The following is a 19,037-nucleotide window of genomic DNA, read 5'->3' on the forward strand; positions in this document are numbered from 1 at the left end:
CCTCATGGTTTGAGGAGCCAAGTCCTGGAGCTGCTGTCCGCGCGGCCTAGCAGGGGCCAGGCCCTTCCCTGCCCTAAGGCAATGCTCGGCAGGACGGCGGGAAGGGCTGCGTGACAGGATAGAGGAATTCAGAGGATGGCTGAATTAGCTTCTGGTGGTCACCAATATTTAGGTCTCTCCAAGGGATGGAAGATTTTTCCACTCAAGTCAGCAGCACCTCCTTGCCCTGCCTCGCTTTGAAGGCCGTTTCACAAGACTTCAGTCCCTGCTCTCTGCCAGTGGCTCTCAATATTGGTCCTGACATTTGCCACTGGGTTCTGGACAAGATTATTTATTCATTTTTTTGGTTTATAGTGCATGGAGAGAGGCTTTTTGAGCTCACCAGGACCAGAAGTCCTGTAGGCCGAGGCACTGCTCTGGCTGTAGGAACTCGCCGTGCAGCCGGAGCAAGGTTCAGGATTTCAGAAAGGCCTCTTTACGTGCAAGCCTCGTTGAAAGGACACATCTGAAGTTTCTCCTTCCCCTTCACTTCTTTCCTCTGTACTACGGAGTTTAAAATGGCAGCCAGAAGAGCAAACCCAGTCCAGATCCTCCTCCCACACTCCCTCCCCCTTCCCCAAAGGCGCAACCTGGGACAGCTTTCGGTCTCGAGCAGCGCTGTTGGCGTTGCTGCTGTGATTGCTCAGTCTCTCGCTTCTCTCAACAACTTTTACATTTTTTTTTTTAACTTTTTTTTTTTTTAATGTTGTTTCTGTGTTTTTAACGTGGCACCGGGTGCCAAAATCCACTAGCGCTGTGGGAAGGTGTTATCTTCTCCTAGCAAACTGCTCGCTCCTTCCAGGGAAGCTAGCCCGTGGGCTCCGTGCTGCGTGGCTGAAGCAATTAGATAAAGATACTTCATTTAAGCACACTACGGGCTATCCCAAAGAAGCCACTGCCTGTTTGTGGGTTGTTCTGGAAGCTCAAGGACAGCTTGAATAAACTGGTGGCAGGTAACGGGGTCCAGTGCTCAAAATCACAGTTCTGGCAGCCTGCTGCCTGTGCTATGCCTGGTATGGGGCTGGCTGCGCATTTGAGTAACACCTGGCCTAAACGTGAGTGGCGTACCCCAACTTCTCCCATTAACAAGGGTCATGAGACTTCACCCTGTGAGACATCATGCTTGGGGGCTGGCTTGTGCCTCGTGCTTCTGCACATGGCCATCAGAGGGTGATCTGGGCTGGAGGAAAGACCCTGCAAGTGGGATACGCGCAGGGAGATGAATGTCAGGAGATGCCCTGCGCCCTTGGGCAGTCGTGCCGCTGGCTTATTGCTCGGTACCTTGATGTCCCAGAGGAAGACAAAAACCAAAACCACTTGACACATACAGACGAGAGAGCTGAATAATTTTACTTACTGTCACTGGTGGAAAAGAGCGTTCTTTTCAAATTTTTTTAAAACTTTTATTATTTTTTATTTTTTTTTTAGAAAAAGGAAAAAAACTCTGCATGGTAGAGTGTATGGTAGATAATTTCCAAACAGAACAAGTGATATGGAATGGATCATTTCCCACACTATTGAAAGTTGAACCTAAAATCATCTGTAAATCAACACTCATTACCATGTAAGACAAAGGCAAACAATCAATTTTTTTTGTTGTTGTTTAGTACAGATTTCTTCTGTCGCTTCAGCCTGAATTTTCCAAGGGTTGGGGAGAAAGGGGGGGCAAATGCTGCCCGTTGTCCTAACCACAATTGTACTGACCCAGCTTTGTGCTTTGAGATCTAGCATCGTATGGCTTTATATACGTTCCCTAAGTGAACAGTGCAACATCACCATCTGAAGTGTTCATTCCACATTCAAACTGTAACTCAACAGCACTCCCAAACCCTTTCCCGCCCCCAAAATGACGAAACCAAAAAGCAGAAAGTCTCCAGCAAGCAGATTTCCTCCCAGAAATCTGTGTAAACTGTAGCTCAGGGTCGGGTAGCAGCACAGAAGACAAAAGAGGTGACAGCATGATTCAATAGCGTCTCTAAAGACTACTGTAAGACTGTCATTCTTTAGTCTGTATCTTGCAATCACAATTTTTTTTTTCCCTGCAATACTATAAAGCAACATAAAAAAAAAAAATAAAAAAATCGAGACTCAAAAGCAAAATGCGGAAGCCTTTACAGAAAGGTAAAGCTTCCACTTAGCTTCGAGTGGTCGCTCTTAGGAACAGATCTCTGCCATCAGAAGCAAATCTTGAATGTATATGCATGATTTTGGTGGGGAGGGATGCAGCCAGGGGTGGGAGGGCCTCGTAGCAGAGCCGCTGACGGTTTTGCTTTGCAGCCCAGCCGGCTACACCACTGCCCGGGGCTGAATCAGCCGAGGGGCAGCTGTAGGTGCTGAGCACTGCAGGCTCTGGGCCCTTCTCCTCCGGGGCTGCCGGGGAGGGAGGCAGCAGGGAGCAGGAGCGACGCGGGGATTGCAGCAGCCTGGGGAGTTGCACCGGGGCGGGAGGTGCACGCTTCTCTCTTTGGCCACCCCCCCAATCCTGTTGGAATGTATCTGATCATAATTAGGCAAGTGTTAGCAATAACTGTAAGCCAGCCCAGTGGCCCTCCCCCTTAAAATGGAGGGAGAGCAACAGCATCAAGCGAATTCCCGTTTGTCCTGACACGTTTCGTACAACCTTTCCAGATCCTATAGAGTATTCATACGCAGGCGTTTTTCATACTAGAATTTAAAGGAGTCAAAGCTGGTAAAGAAACTGGATGTTTCCTGGCCTAACTGAAGGAAATAATAAAACCGGTTAAAAGTAAAAGCGAAAGAAAGTAAGCATTAGTGTGTTTACATCCTCTGCTATGTCCCACTTCTCTACGCTCTGCTCACAAGCCCTTTCCGTACTCTGAGCAAGCACTCCCAGACTTAGAGAGGTAAGGCTTCAGCTAAAAATCTCCTGCTTGAGATTTTTTTGTTTGTTTGTTTCAATACCATCAGTGTAAGCATCTGACTTCACTGGATCCGTGCGGGGCATGTTGAGGGCAAGGCTTGTTACTGAGTGAATCTGCACAAGAGGAGGTTGGAGGCGGGCGTAACCCCACCGCGCAACGATGACAGGACGGTGTCTGTCGGCGCGGCGCGAGCACGGGGTGCACGTGGCATCGGGGAGCTCGGCTGAAGCTCCCCTGGCTTTCTGGGTGTCCTGTCGGAGCCACGGAAGCTGCAAGAAGTTTTCCTGTAAAACTCCAGTATTGAAATGTCTAAAGGAACTGGACCTTTAACTCGAATGGGCACGGGTTTTTAGGTTTTGCACAGTCAATTCTCGTTAAAAACCAAAACTTGAACAGCTGATGCCCTTGCTGTTGGAGCCTTAAGACACCTGTTATACTGCTGAGCCCTACTTTTTTTTTTTTTTTTTAATAAAACACTGTTTTAAGATACAGCACAATAAATGTGCTTATTACGCACTCTAACATAGAGCACAGAAATACAACACTACAGAGTGCAAGTCTAACCATCTCCACAGTGGGAAAAGTGCGAAGGTTAAAAATATGCATGTGGCTTAACACAAGATATTTTTTAAAAAACATGACATGGAAATCTCATACTAATGCTTTCGTCTTTATCACAAACACGACTGAAAACTTATGGTCAGTTGCTGATCCTTCTCTCGTAATAGTAGTGTCATCCTTTCAAAGGTAAAATGTTGGAAAGATCAGAGAATTAAAACAACAAAAAAACAAAACAAAACAAAAATGTCCAAAAATGATCCCATTTACCACTTTTCCAGTAGTTATGTTTTTCAAGAAGTAAACACGGAAGGTCGCCTTGATCTTCGCCATCAGTAACTGATCCACGCTGAGCCAACCACCTGCACCGAGATCAGGCCAGTGGCACGCACGCACACACACATGGATGCACACACAAACACCCCACAGGAAAAAGTGCACTTTCAATTGCTGATACAAAAATAGATTGGCACATTCTTTTTTTTTTTTTTTTGACACAGTGAAGATATCCTCTTTGAAAAGCTTTTTCACAACGTCAGGGAGTCCTTTTGTAAGTTGCAGCAGGTCTGTAGAAAAAGCGCTATGAGAATGCACTCACGTGGGCTTTCGGGGTTTGTGTGATTGAGGGAGGGGTGGTAATGAAGGACGCCCTTCGTATTTCTGTCTGACTGATGACAGGTAACTTTTATGTCTGTAGTCCCCGCAGGCAGGGTCAGTTGCCACCCAGTTTCAGCACGTTCACCGTGTACCAACATCTCAGTCTCTACCTGCTCTGAGAAAGTAATGACACGTCAATTTGTCAAAGCTGAGAGTCTTACGTCAACGCAGTGTCTCCTATCAGTCGCTGGAAAAACTGGTTTGGAAAGGGAGAGAGTGAAGTGTTAGGAGTCTGATTTTGCATTTCCAGTAGTAACTGCAGCTCAAGAGAGCCGAGTGGGAACAGTCCAGAGCCCCTTCCCAGGAGGGCAGCCAGTGCTAGGAGCTCTGGATCAAGCGTCTGTAGTGTGGCATCACTTCGTGCTCAGGAAGGTGGAGAGCAAACTCCAAGGCCACCAGCACTGGGAATTCGAAGGCGATCAGCTCTCGCCTGTTCAGCCGAAACTTCTCTTCCAGTTTCTGCAACAACAGGAAAAAAAAAAAGACTTTTGTGAATGAGGATTTGACTTCCTAGTGCTTGCTTACAAATGACATTATTAAAAACATTGAAATAAGCATGTGCTGCTGTTGTTAAGCATCTGCCTTGCTGGGCTTGCAAGGCTCTAGATTTTGAAAATGATAGTTGAGGATTTCTGCTTCTGCTTCTGAGAGTTGATCCTTACCACCACACTGTTCTGCAAGACTTTTAACTGACCTAAACGTGCTGAGCAGCAGCTCATGACCACACAGTCTCATGTTGCTTCGTATTCCCCCTTCCCTTACTGATCAGCAGGTGATGAACTACTGGGATGAATCAGATGCACCCACTTCTTACTGGGGAGGCTGTTTACCAAGTTCAGCCAGATGTGCTGTTCTTGTCATTTCACCCATTCGAGGATTTTCTTTTCAGCATTAGGCTGTGTTACAAGGCCCTGTTAGGGCAATTATTTATGCTGCAATTACGTATATTTGATTGCAATATCTCAGAGGCAAAAGGTGTCATCTGCAACGACTGTAAGTAGAGTATATACTAAAAATTACTATTGTCAAGGGAGACGAGATGGGTTTCATAGTTGACTTTCTGCTGTAATGGACTTAACCTCCCATCTGGTCTGCTGTTTTCACTGGATTTGGATGCTAGAAGAAGGCAGCGAGCTGTTCAGGGATATTCTCAATACCACCCACTTGTCCCCCCCAATTTCTTATGACCTCCTGGGCTTGCTGCATCTCTACCCACTGGATATAATGAAAATCTCAATGTGACTTAAGGGTGGACCAATCTTTCATGGTAGCATGAGGCCAGACCTTCCAACTCCCTCTCGGTTTATTTTTATCTCGTTATTTGAAGGGCATCCTAACAAACTTGACTGTCAAACCAGTTCTCTGGCTGTGGCAGAAGGGCGTGAGTCCAGTTCTGCCCCCAGCCAAGCCCCATGCCTCTTGAACTGAGGTTGGTTGTACTCAGCTACCTCACTGATTTTCTGTAGCATTAAATCAGGTTGGTATCTCAGTTCTTGCAAATGGACTATGGAATAACACACCCCTCTGTCTCTTAACTCTTTAATATGGAGTGGCTAGAGACCAAACATCTTCCTTTACAAAAAACAAGTTGGGATGAAGTGTCTAATGGAAGTCACATCCTCTTGACCATATGCTTCACTTGATGAAAAAATACAACCTGGTAGTCTATTACGTGCCTCCTCTAGTTAGTATGTACCTTTACCTTTCAAAGGAGAGTCTTCACTGACACTCTTAAAAATGCAATTAAAAGCAAAATGAATTTCCTGGAAGTTAACTTTTGTATTGACAGAATGGCGGTCGGATATATCTCAAACGTCACAATATCTGACAGCAGGGTCTTCAATCATGTCAAACAAGTTTCTCAGTCCTCTGTTGTGACAATGATCTCTCCTGCTTCCACACAAATGTAAAATAAAGGAATGTGTTTAGCTAGTTTTAGAGCTGGCAACCTAGAGGTGAGCATGACCACCGATAAGCAGGCTTGTGGATAACACACATTGGTGCTTAATGTAGAAGGGGCATTGGAAACGTATGGATACCTACATCTATAAGATGTTTGACTTCGTGTTTTCTGAGGTCACTGCCAATTTTGGCTGCTAAAAGAACACAGGCTCCAGCACAAAGCTTTCTATTCTGCTTGTTCAGCTTCCCCTTGAGAGCGAGCTTCTCAAAGTAGACAAAGGCCATGGCTACCGTGGGCTCTTCAAAACCACATTCTTCTTGAGCAAGCTTGCGCATCTCTCTCTTCAAGCTGAGTAAAGAGACCAGACAAGTGTGAACTGCATGTTAAAGCATTTCTCATTTTACCATAAGAGTCATTATTTCAGAGATTCCTGCTTAGTCAAATGGAAAGGAGAAGGAAAAATGTAATTTACTGGGCAGGTGCCTAGGCTCTATTTCAGGGACATGTTTTAACTGCATGTTTTGACTTCATCTTTCCCCTTCCTGCCCCTCCCCAATAGGCAGTTGCATCAAAGTATAAAAGTAATTGTAAAGCTTTGACACTTTTAATAAAAATATCTCATCAGAACTCTTAAGCTACATACAAATTATTTAGTAACAACAGATTTGAGTGCTTGTGATCTATACGCAGCTTTGCAGTTGGTTATGGTTGGTCAAACCCAACCTTGCTACGTAGCGCAGAGCTTTCCAGTTACAGAGCAAGGAGAATCAGTATCCTGGCCACTTCAGTCAAATGAAATCATCATTACTTCAGTGAAGCAGTATGTCTAGCCTGCTACACTGGAAACTGTGATGAAATATTAAAACTTCGCTGTGAAACTGATCACTTGTTTTGCTTCTGGCCATGCTCTCTGAACAAATCAACATTCCTCCTTCCTCAGGCTCTTTTTAAACTAAGTGCATATACTCAAGATTCTTTTTTTTTTAATGTTATTTTTGTGGATCTGATAGTATAGTGCAAGCCCAGCTCATATCCTCATCCTCTCAGATGCTGAGTTTGACACCTCAGTGGTACACGCTTGTACCTTCACCTATCTCGTTCACTCAGCCCACTAATCAAAGCAACCATCTGACTTATTCTGCACCTCTGCAGGTCACTGCTCCTGGAAGGTCAGTCAGTGCTGTGAGTCTCTTCATGTACAACAGTGATGGCCCTGAGACAGCTGTACCACGTGGCTGCCATAGCAAGCTTTGCAGCGTACCTTCTTATTTTACTGAGGGTTAACTTGATGTGAGGGAACTTCTCCTTAAAGGTCTCGTTCATGTCCTTCTTCAGATCTGATGGCTTCACGTAGTCTATGACTGTGGTCTGTAACACAAGGCCAAGAGAAAATCATTCTTTTAGTGTGTAACAAACAAGATCACTCAGTCCCCGAAAGCAAGGAACACCAAACGAATGCCTGATGATTTCAGAGAGGGGAAGAATAAGCCTGAAGTAAGGTAACAATTTGTTTGCGACCGCTCCATCAGAACAAGCGACCTGAAATCTGAGATGAGTGCTGAGCACAAACCCCAAACAACACATACCTCACTACTTCCAAACACTGTTGCAAAGGAGTTTATGCCAAATGTGGGCGGGTAAAACCTAGCTGACAATCCTTGTTATGCCAAAACAAGTCATCACAATAATGTGATGACCAGATTTTGTGTGTGGTTCTGCAGCATATTGCCAGTCTCAAACAGACTCCTCAAAGGATCTGCTGCTACAAATTGCTGACTACTGTGCTACACATTTGTGATAAAATAGGTAATTAGCCTAAATCCTGGGTAAATCAGTGGAATGCAAGATAGCAATGCTGTCATAACTTACACATGAACCGGACAGAAATACTGAGTTAGGACCGTATTAGAAGTGCACAGTTTGCTTACTTTACACTGAGATTCCTACTCCTTTTTGTCACAACCTGACGAATTTCCCTCAGACAAAGTTTTTCAATAATAAAACATGGAAGGGCTGGGGAGGACGGAGTGTAATGGCTCCGGAGAGCAACTGGACAACTCTTGGTAGCTGATCACGTCCTTGGCTGGGTCAGAAATGAGCATGAAGAGGAGCAAAAGGCAACACACACAACAGTATCTGAGGTAAACACGCTGATATGAAGAGGAAAACCAACTAGCCACAGGGAGTCGTCACAGTCATACACACGTTTTAAAACAAGGGCTATCCTGCTGTCTGCCTTGCAGTGTGAACAGCATCGTTTGTCCAGATAAACTGCCCCCCGGGACACCCTGGCAGATAATTCTGCTGGGCACGTCAAGTTGCCTGCTGTTAGGTATAAATGCTTGCAAGCCCCCTCTGACACAGTTACACGTCAAGAGCCAGTCCAGATTTTGCTCAGTAAAGGGGAAGATTTATTACAAAGCTCTGTCCTATTGAGGAAGGCTGCCAGTTGTACCTGAGGCAGAAGGGAAAGGCTTCAGCTGAATGTGTGGCTCTGCCTGTTTTCAGTCTTGCTAAAGGTGGAAGGAAGGGAGAATTTGGCTGAATGCACACAGAAGACTTTGCCTGGGTGTCTCAGAAAGTCATTTGCTTGTGGGAGGCTCTGCTTGCAGCCTGCAGGGCTCAGACCTCAAGAGCTGCAGAATGAAAATCTTACCCATTTCTTTCTTTTTCCTCTCCTTCCTTTCCCTGGGATTTTGGTTCCTGCTTGCCTGCTCCTTGGTTTTGGGGGTTTGAGATTTTTTTTTTTGCTAGAGGATCACCAGCAAGTTGGGTGCTTCTGACACTTAAATGGATGTGCTGGGAGTTCTTCGTGGTATTAAAAAGGGTCCTCTTTAGGACTGCTGTAAGAGGACTACTGAAAAAAGCCATACAGCATGCTTTAGACCAGTGCTATTTGCTACTCAAAATACAGAAACGTTGGTCCATGCCTCACTTATTTGCAGAGTCAGGAGCTGCTGAGCACACAAAGGTTACCCACTATTAAATCCAAAGATGGTTTTAGTTACCATCAGCACTTTTTTTGGTTGTCTTGGGCAATCCTAGAAAGAGCAGGCTTGGTGCTACCGTGCGAGGCTGCACTATACCTTATTTCATGCCTCACCGCAAACTTAACTGCCCGCTGTTTGCTCTCCGTTACCACAGAGCTCCTTAGTTTTATCTCAATTATCTCCCACAAAGCCATCGTGGCTTTTTTTTTTTTTCTTTTTTGGCAGACCTACACTCGGCTCCTTCCAGGTAATCATCTCCCCTTGCACAGAGGAGAACACACAAAAAAACCAAAAACAAAAATAAAACCACGACTTGAGTGTGCAGGAAAGAAACCACTTTGCAGCAGAAAGCTGCTGGTGGAGGGAGGACCCGAGCATCCCCTGTTGATTTTGTAGGATGGCAGGGTTGGGTTGCTTTCACCTCCAGCACAAATGCACCCGAGTGGCTCCGGAGTGGCTGGGTGAGCCCTGGGCTCCTGCAGCAGCCCCCTGGGTGCCCCACCTGCTGCTCTGCAGGGATCTTTGGTTTTACCTGGGACTCCTCCGGCTAAGCCGAGGAGATCTGCCAGCATTCAGCTCAAACCTTTTTAGAAGATGTTCCCCCTTTTTTTTTTTTTAATTTATTTAAAGCAAAGCATTCAGAGTCTTGAGAATAAGCAGGCGGCTTAAAACTGAAAATGGTAACGAGGTACAGCTATTTTTAACCGCAGAGATTTGTCAATTTTGTCCTGGCGATAAGGATCTCTCCCCCCCCCCCCCTCCAACTCCGAATGCTGCTGCTTCCTGCTAGACAGCAGTCTCTGCGATATAAATCACAATAATGAAATCCAGATGAAAGCTGGTGTGTGCTGTTTTTGATTCATGTAACAGGATAACAGCAGCATGTTTGAACACACTGGCTCTCAGGCAGCTGTCTCGTCTTGTCAGTGCCATGCTGGAGAGCTCAACTCACTGCCCTTATTCTCGAGAAAAGGAATTGTGCAACTTCTTTTTTTTGTCTTTTTTCCCCTGATTTTTTTTGGCAGCTGCTGCAGAATCCTGACTTACCCCTGAGCAGCGGGATGCCCCTTTCTCAGCTGGTGCCTGTAGGAGAACTGTATCTGGGGCTCTGCACACCAGAGGGGCAGCCCTCTTGCTGCCATGCTGCGTACCTGTGAAGCTAAGGAGATGCCCAAGCACCCTCTGTCCGTCCTTTCCTGCTGGAGCTGCCCTCCTGCACCCCATGAGTAGCTCAGCACCGACCCTCTGCTGCTCCCTTTCCCATGGAGAGGGAAAGAAAACGGGCTGGTGGAAACCCCAGCCCATGTGTGAGGCCAAAAGCAAGGCCAGGGTGCCCCACGAGGACCAGCTGGGATCGTCCTGCTGAAACGGGAGTGCTCAGTGACCCCAAGTCATCGTTTTGCCACCTTCTCTGCTGCTCAGCGTTTACTCTTCCTCTGCTTTAGGCAAATTTTATTTCTCTTGGGCTGTCTGTGAGTTAGTGTCAAGGAAAAGACATCCCTGTAAGCAGAGCTTTGTCTGTCTGGAATAGTTCTGGTATTGCCTTACCTCATTCAACACCGATGCTCCAAATTCTAGGAGGGCATTTTAAATAATCCCCTAAAAGGGAGCACGGCGTTTTTCCATCCAAATATACCCAATTACATACAGCGTTGTTCCCTAGAAGGCAGGCAGTTTGCACTTCCAGGGCTGTCAGCAAGGCACTGGGAAGCGCCCGACCATCTCTCCAACACTCTAATCTCCAGTGTTTGGAGCTCCTGTCATCCAGCCCCGTCTGTCTTGTTTCTCGCAGCTGATTTGCACAAAACACGTCTCACTGCAGAACTCAGAAAAGCTCCTCTGCGAGCTCTGCCCGTGTCCTCTGTACACAGGTCTGCAAATGTGTGTTTTCATTCGGCGATGGAGGCTGCACAAGACAAATGAAAGCTTTGATATATGGTAGCTGACGGACGCCTGGCCGACGTGGTGAATGCTCGGGCTGCAGCCTGCGCTCTGCACGCTTTCTGCATGGCTGGCAGTTTTGAACTTGGAGGTTAGGCTCGCGTGTTATTCACACGCATTTTCGAGCAGCTGCTTTCTCATAGGAAAGCTGCATATATGGTTTCCTACATACAGGAGGAGGCAGGATGCCTGGAATGGTTGGAAAGACTGGCAAGATGAAATATTGCTGAAAACAAACCCTGCTTTGGCACCTTACCAGTAAAAGATGACCTAGCCTTGGATGCCTCCATCTCCGTCTGAGAAGATGTAATTGACATATCCAAGGGACTTAACCTGAAATATTTAGCATTCCACAAAGCAAATTGCCTCAAAGCTGCCCCTTTGAATGAAGGTACGTGGAGTGATGCCAGTTTGTTTTTACACAGTTAACACCCTGAAAGCATCCCCAATTAATACAGCGTGTCATTGCTTCAAACTACGTATTTACTGGAGCCTCAGCCAAGTATAGCATCCAATCCATACAGCACTGGCTTTAAATATGAATATATACCACCGCTGTGCTCCTCGGCTCCCTGAGACTTTTGGGTACGAGGCCAGCAGCTGATAAGAAAGCAATCTGGAGATGCTGCTTAATTTAAAACCCCGGAAGCGGCTCGAAGCCTGCAGTGACGACATCAAAGGGCGCTTGCTGTAGCGAAGCACTTGTGACCTTGGTGCTCCTTGTGAAAGACAGTAAGGGGGGAGCGAGAAGGCAAATGTGCTCGATCATCATGCAGGGCTTTTGTTAGCCTGCACGGATGGAGCAGCGAGCAGTTCTAATTTTAAAATCCCGCTGGAAGACTCATATTTAATAACGCAGTTCGGCTGTGCCTGACACGGGTGCTGCGCCTGGCAAACGCGGGCTGATGGGCAGTGAGAGCTCTGCAGCCCCCTGCAAGATGCTTTTCTTATTAGCAGCATGTAGATGTCGATTTGTTTTGATATAATGAAGCCAATGCGCTGAAACTGTCGTTAAGGACCCAAACCCAATTTCCAAGGGTATCCCTTGGGCATGGATAGATGGATATTGCAGGGATGTTATCACACAAAGTCAAGATGCTACCGATCTGAGGCTTTTCTTCCTTTTCTGCAAGTTTTGGCAGCAGCCAGCAGCCAGCTGAACACGCTCCTGTGTCTTTGTATTACCAACAAAACCCAGAGCTGTGGGGGTCATCCTCACGTGTGCCGCAGAGGGGGTTTTCTCCTCCTGTTTGCTTCTGCTTGCAGGAATGCAGGGAGGCAGTGAGGATGCTGGCTGCACGCTGGCTGACGTGAAACGCTAGCAAGGAAGTCACTGCTCTGCCTGGTAGCTCGTGGAAGTTCCTATTCTGGAGAGATTTCAGAATCTGCAAGAATTCCTGTTTTAGCAGTATCAGCCAGGAAGACATCTGTTAACCATGACATGATGTTTTTTTCCCTCCCCCCTGCCTCCTCCAGCACGAATTCTTCTACCTCTTATTGTTTATATTGTGTCAGAGCTTGTAGCCTCTCCTACAAGGACAACATAAAGGGAAACAATTTCTCTGGGGTACACCAGAATTTGAACACGACTAATGCAATGAATAGGAGTGGTGGGGTTTGTGCTAGAAAAAAATACAAAGCTGCCTTTTCAGATTTGTTCCCTATCAGGCTGTTTGTGGGTATCTCTTTTAGAAATGCTACCGGGAAGTGCATACCCTTTAAAGCTAGGGACTTCACTGCAAAAAAAAAAAAAAAAAAAAAGACCAAAGCAAAAGCACTTCTTCCCCACAGCTATCTTCAAAGAGGAAGCTCTGCTTTTCCTTGAAAACAAGGACTTGCAGTTCCAAATGCTCTGCAAGTCAGGGCTAATTCAGCTCAGGAAAATTATAAGCCCATAAAGTCCATGTACGTGATAATAACCTTGGGCTCCACAAAAAAGGAGGAAACTGCCCGTCTCACAGGCTCGAGTGCAAACCGCGCTCATGTCAGAGTAAAATCCAAGCAGGGCCACACATTTTTGCTGTCTTGCACCTTCGGGTAAAGCCTGTGATGTTTAGTGAAGCAGAATTCAGGCAGAGCTCAACAGCATTTTACCAGAGGAGCAATCCTGGCCCGCAGAGCACACGTCGGGCTCCTGGGTGTCAGCATCTAGCCTCGCTCTTCTAAAACACCGTTTGTTCAGTTTCTTGTCACACACCTTGCCCCTTTAATTGCTCTGACATCCACAAGGAGGGGGGTAAAAAAGCCTACAGGCTTGCAGCTGCCAAACATTAATGCAAAACGCTGGCCAAGTAAGGGAACTTTAATTACAAACTGCAGCTCTCCACGCACGGCGCTCACACTGGAGATGCTCTCAGCTGCTCCGGCACCCGTGGGAGGCAGGAATTGAAGCTGTGTTCCCCTCGGGACCGCAGGCTGCTGCTTTGGATCCGTGTGTACAGTAGGTCGACAATGCTGTGGTTGCTTTGCAGGAGTCTGCTAACGCCAAGATGGCTGTGAACCGCCAGGAAAAAATAGCACAGGTTTCTCGCTGCCCTCAGACTGCAATTTGCTTTAATTGCAGCATACGCTGGGTTTTGTATTTGGAGAGGAAAACGCCTTGAAATTACAGACTATTACGCTCCTGTTCACACTGATGTGAGCTGCAGGGAGGGGGAACTCCAGCTGAGTCTAGGAAGATGGATGCGAGTGAAGTCTTCCGCATAGGCAGTGTGGCCCTCTATCACCCAGCTCAATGCTTAAGCTCTCCTTACTCGCAGCCCAAACTGCAAAATCCTTTTTAAACCTGCAGGGACGCTCTGGCACGACCTTTCCTCCCTTCTCTCAGCTGAAGGCAGCACCAGCCGCTTGTGAAATCCCTCAGCCGAGCGCAGAGGAACAAACACCCACTCCTTGGTTCCCTGTCAAGCTGTGCAGCTCCTGCCTTGCGTCACGGCGAAATCTTGGACCTTGGACAAGAGAGCTCTTGGCACATGCCAGCTATTCCCGCCACCAAACGAAACACAGCACTTCATTTCCTTCAGTCCTTCCTCAGATTAGTGCCTTGCTTCCGAGAAGGAGCAAAGAATGCCACTGGTTTTAAGGATTAGCCTTCAAGTCCATTTTTCGCCTTGAATGTATCTACTCATACCTCCGCCACAGGGGAAAGCCCGGTCAGCTTACTGCAATAAAAGCTGAAACGTGGGCCTCAAAATGTTGTGGTTAACCAGCGTACGGAAAAGGAGGGCAGCACACACCCGCTGCTGGGCAGAGAGCTCCCCTGCAGGAAGCTCTCCCGGCTTTCTCCTTTTGACTCACCTGCCCACGTCCACCTCAACGCCAAGCATCACTGACTTTGGGCGATGTTGGAGGACTCGGACTGTTTGTTTGGAGCGTACTTCCAGCCTGAAGAAGGTTGGAGTCACAACCACGATTGCTAAAACTACTTTCTTTTTGGATGCCAGTTAACAAGGAGTTTCTGTTTGAAGGAAGGCAGCTCCCTGTCCATGACAATAACCGTGTCAAAAGCTAACAAATATTTTCCTACCCAGACGGGGCTGCCATAAAGGGTTGACGCTTTGTGGGTTGCCAGCCAAAAATAACTTGCCAACCCTGAACGTAAAGCTGGCTGAAAGTAAGCAGAGGGCATACTAAACTTCTCACTTGAAAATTTAACCCCCACACATACAACTGCGCTGTGTCTTGCTACGTTTCTGCTAAAATAGCAGACCAAATCCTACGGGCTTGGTACAACTGCCAAAAGGCTACAGAAGTCTCTCACCAGAGCAAACACCGAGTTAGGGCTGAGATCAGGGAACGGTTATGAGTCTGTTGTATTATAAGCTTTGGATATGGTGAAAAACATACAGGTTCTGCTCATAATTGCTGCAATTAAAGGAAGGCTATCCCATGATGAAATAAATATCTGGGAAACAGTGTCTCTACGAGACACTGAGGTTCTACTCCAATGAGTAGACGATAAGCATCAAAACACAACAGAGTTTCATGACTTCAGAAAAACCCTAATGGGCATTCTCCTATTTTGTAATAGATGCCAATTAGAGGAAGTATAAATTTTCCTCTGAACGAGAGAGAATGAGTGCATTGTTCAAACAAGCCTTTCATCTAAAACATTTATGAAATACAGCAGTAATAAAAGCACTTACTTTTGTAATACCTCCACAAGTTTGTTTTTACATGTCCCAGTAAGTAACTGTCATTGAGAACAAAGCATTCCAAACAGCTGTTATTAGTAGATTAAAAATAATAATACTCTTCTTAAAATGCAGCCAAATGCAACCTCAACTTTCTAAATATTGTTACGAACATCTATCTGTGCTGCACCACCTCGTTTTGAGTATCACTTACCATATAGGAAGGAAATATCAAAACCCGCTTGTGTTTGCCACACGGCCACTGGGGATCATCTAAAAGATTGGGGTCATATTCAACGTAGTCTCCCAGGTCACTGCCTGTAAAACAATGGCAAAAAAATAACATTTCTTAATTACATCAAGAAATCTGTAAACGTTAACTGGCAAACAAGTTCAGTGGTAATGCACAAAATGATCTTCGTGCTGGCTGATTGAAAGAGTCAAAAAAATGTTGTGTACGTCGCTCTAGGTACTTCAATAATAGTAGAACTTGCAAAGATACAGAGGACCTAAAGCTTATGAATTACCTGGGAAGTATGAACTTAGGGCTTAGAGAAGTGCACAATTATATGAAACTCCAAAATTAAGCCACAGTCCAAAAGTCTGCCAAACACATGAGATCCCACGTACCCTGCCATGCTCAGGGTGAAAGGAGAGTGAGTGGGGAAATTTTCTTGACTTTTATTCCCAGAAACGAGCTCTCACATGTTTATGCAGATGTTTTGATTTGTTTCATTTAATATGCCAAAGTATCCTAAGCATATAGTGCTTTGGCGTATGTTTTGTGCCCGGTTTTGTAAACACAGCCCCTTCCAGCCTCCTAAAGGTCACAAGTACGATTTACACCTTCAGCTTATGACTATCGTGTTGCCATTGTGTACTTTCCACAGCAAACAGCAGTCATGATGAGCCTTCTGTGGGAGGCACAAACAATGCCAGTTACACAAGGAGGCATGCTGAGCGGGATCAGGGGCTGGCAATATGACAAGGGACCAGCGATTGTGTTTACTCAACTTTCCATGATCTGTAAGCCAGCTTTACTGAGCAAACAGGCAACAAGCGTGGAAAAGGGCACTCCAAGCTCTGTGTTACCTACCCCAAGAGACTACATTTTGCTTAATTTAAACATCAAAGGGGTTAAAACATGGCGTGCCTCCACCAAAAAGCCTTCGTAACTGCCTACCTGTGCAGCCTGCTCTAGGGAACCTGCTTTGGCAGGGGGGTTGGACCCGATGGTCTCTTGAGGTCCCTTCCAACCCTACAACTCTGTGGTTCTGTGATAATAGCTGCCCACTGCCAGGGTATGCAAGGCTATTAAAACAAGCTTCTTGGTAAGTTACCTGCATCAATGCTCCCCTGGGTGCTGTTAGCTCTTGCCAGAGAAAGGCTACGATGGCTTGCATTGCGAAATTGGGAGAAGGATGAGGTGGAGTCTATTGTGTTCCTCCGGGTTCCCAGAGCATTGGTTGGAAATAGGAACTGTGTGTATGAAACCGTCTAAAAGAAAGTCAGAATGGACAGAGAGTTACTATCAGCCCAGCTCAGCCACAGCAGGATCCCTTTGGGGCATCCCAGTTTGAGGCAGAGGAAACCAAATTAGCAGGGGATTTTCTGGATTTGATAGTTAGGCACAGATGAATAAACACTAGTCACCTACATTTGCTTCAGTGTAGTCACTTTATCCACACAGAAAAAGCTTTTGCCAATGCATTAATTCTTCAGCAAAACAAAACTACAAACACACACGCGAGCTCTAATACATGGGATTTACAAAATCCTACTCAAGGGTCAGATTTAAAAATACGTCGGGTTTTTCACTGGGCCTTCCCTGCAGCAGATTTCAGCTGTTTCTTTACTGAAACGGCATTCTTCTGCATGGGTCCCTCAGCACAGATCAGCCACAGGCAAATCACCTGAACACTGCTTAACGTAAGCACTTTCTGTGGTATTTCTGTCCTTTAGGATTTGGTCTGGCACAGTCTTGTTGGTGTCATAAGTTAATGGTAATGGTTATGGGAGATCATTTACTACCTGCCAGCATGGACTCAGTGTGAATGAATAACATGTGACAAAATTATTTTCAGAGTGAACCAATTCTCTGCTTGCATGCTTGGCCAGAAATAGACTATGTCTTGCTTCTCCTAGGTTTATTTTCCAAAAATAACAGTATTATGAAGAAGAAAATGAGTCTCAGACTCCAGACTGGTTTATAAGCTGGTCAGAAACGGTATCAAATAAAACACGCGAGCTTTAATTTATTTATAAGCAGACAGATTGTCCTCAAAAATTTACTCTCTGGGGTCTGCACTGTCACTTGGTTAGGTGAGCACACCGTGTGCAGCAGCGTTGACCTAGGGCCCTTAAGCCTTTAAATCCAGAAACAACAGCAGACTGGATAAATACAACGACAAAACATAAATCAGGTTTTCAGGAAAAAAATAAATGTTTTCGTATGTGATTAAAATAATCTCTTCTCTACAGATTTGTTTAAAATGGATCACTTTCCCCACAAAAATCATAATTGCTTATTCCATTTCAAATGAATGCACTCTTGGGGTTTGACATGCTCATCAGGTTCATACTGTGTCCTCTTGCTCTTTCGGACAAATGCAATGTTAAGTGAGATTTATTGTATTAAATAAATTTGAAAGCCAGCAGAATTACAGCTTGCAGCTATCACCAGAAATTATTTTTGCCTCTGACAATATGCTCTGTGCTGATACCTCCTGCTAGAGCCAGGGGAACACCAATTTAGTAATGCTCCACAGACTCAGACGTTGCCCGAGGCAGGTTTCTTCAAGGAAACTGAGTGCTTTGACAGCTAGGATGGTCCCCTTGAATTTCTGCTCATCTTATTTACAGCTCATACATTCTGCGATTTAACTACTGTGTTATGCTGAATATTGTAATTTATTTAATTATTTGTGCTTGTTCCGGGTTATGCCATGTTCTTCCCTAACAGAGAAGGAAGCGAAGCGTCCCCACCTTCCCGTCTGCTCCGAGCTCCACTCCTTCAAGACCGATGATCTCCTTCAGACACACTCCAGCAGAATGGCACTGGCGCCCACCATCCAACTTCATATCCCTGGGGAACAGAAACCAGAGCAGAGACAGCTCTTCAGAAGCACATCCTATTCACTTTCCGCCACGCAATGGAAGCAGCATTAATCCTAAATCTACCAGTGCAAAGCACAGACAAGAGATCCAATAAACCACCATATCTGATGCTCCTAAAATATGTGTCTAAGTGCCTCCACGCTGTCATGCAGAAAAGCAATTGCCCACAGAAGCCTCTGGGAGGAATTTCTGCACCCCCAAGAGCAGGAAGGTGTCTAAAGCTCAATGAATTTGCTCCTGGAGGCCTTCAGGAGAAATCCACCTCTCCCTCTCACTTCAGGATGGAAACCTGGGCTTTAGGGATTTACAGATCCTCAGTCTGTATCCCATGCTTTAGCATCATGGATGTGAGTGAAGATAAAAAAGACCATGAGCAAATTTGTGTTCCGCAAATGGCTACTGTATGCAACTCCAGAGTATTTATCTTGTGGTATTTTCCTGGATGATTTCTGCTAAGGTCCAAGTACGTGCTTAAAAGCCTGTGGGAGAGATGCTGACAGGAGGCTTGGAGAAGCCCTGCAGGCTCTTCACCTGACTGCTGGGCTAGCTCCTGCTTTCTCTTTGCAAGCCCTGTTTCCCTGTCTTCACTTTAAACCTTGCCACTCATTTTATTTCTCCGAAAACTGGCAATCAGTGAGTTCCCAATAAATCGTGTACCTCGCTCCTAGAAAAATCCCTCTTGATTTCTTGACTGGGGTTCGCTTTGCACAGTGTCATAGCATCATTCTCTTTCCTGATACCATATTCCTGAGAAGCTGCACAAATAATTAGGTAAAAATAACCTTCTGTCAGAGGCAGCGGATTAGCCTCCCTGTTT

General features: G+C 45.9%; 1 protein-coding gene across 2 annotated transcripts in view; it reads right to left on the reverse strand.

Moving 5' to 3' along the window:
• Positions 1 to 1,398: 1,398 nt before the first annotated feature.
• CABLES1 (Cdk5 and Abl enzyme substrate 1) overlaps positions 1,399 to 19,037 on the reverse strand; it is a 55,262-nt gene continuing 37,623 nt past the window's right edge. For both annotated transcript variants that reach the window (XM_068671439.1, XM_068671438.1), the window contains 6 exons: positions 18,089 to 18,188; positions 16,444 to 16,600; positions 15,318 to 15,421; positions 7,301 to 7,407; positions 6,180 to 6,387; positions 1,399 to 4,595 (listed from right to left, as the gene is read on the reverse strand). In XM_068671439.1, the coding sequence (XP_068527540.1) occupies positions 4,455 to 4,595; positions 6,180 to 6,387; positions 7,301 to 7,407; positions 15,318 to 15,421; positions 16,444 to 16,600; positions 18,089 to 18,188 (817 nt within the window). In that variant the 3' untranslated portion in view covers positions 1,399 to 4,454. The remainder of the gene's footprint in view (positions 4,596 to 6,179; positions 6,388 to 7,300; positions 7,408 to 15,317; positions 15,422 to 16,443; positions 16,601 to 18,088; positions 18,189 to 19,037) is intronic.

This window comes from Anas acuta, chromosome 2 (assembly GCF_963932015.1).
Source record: "Anas acuta chromosome 2, bAnaAcu1.1, whole genome shotgun sequence".
In the NCBI taxonomy this organism is placed as follows: domain Eukaryota; kingdom Metazoa; phylum Chordata; class Aves; order Anseriformes; family Anatidae; genus Anas; species Anas acuta.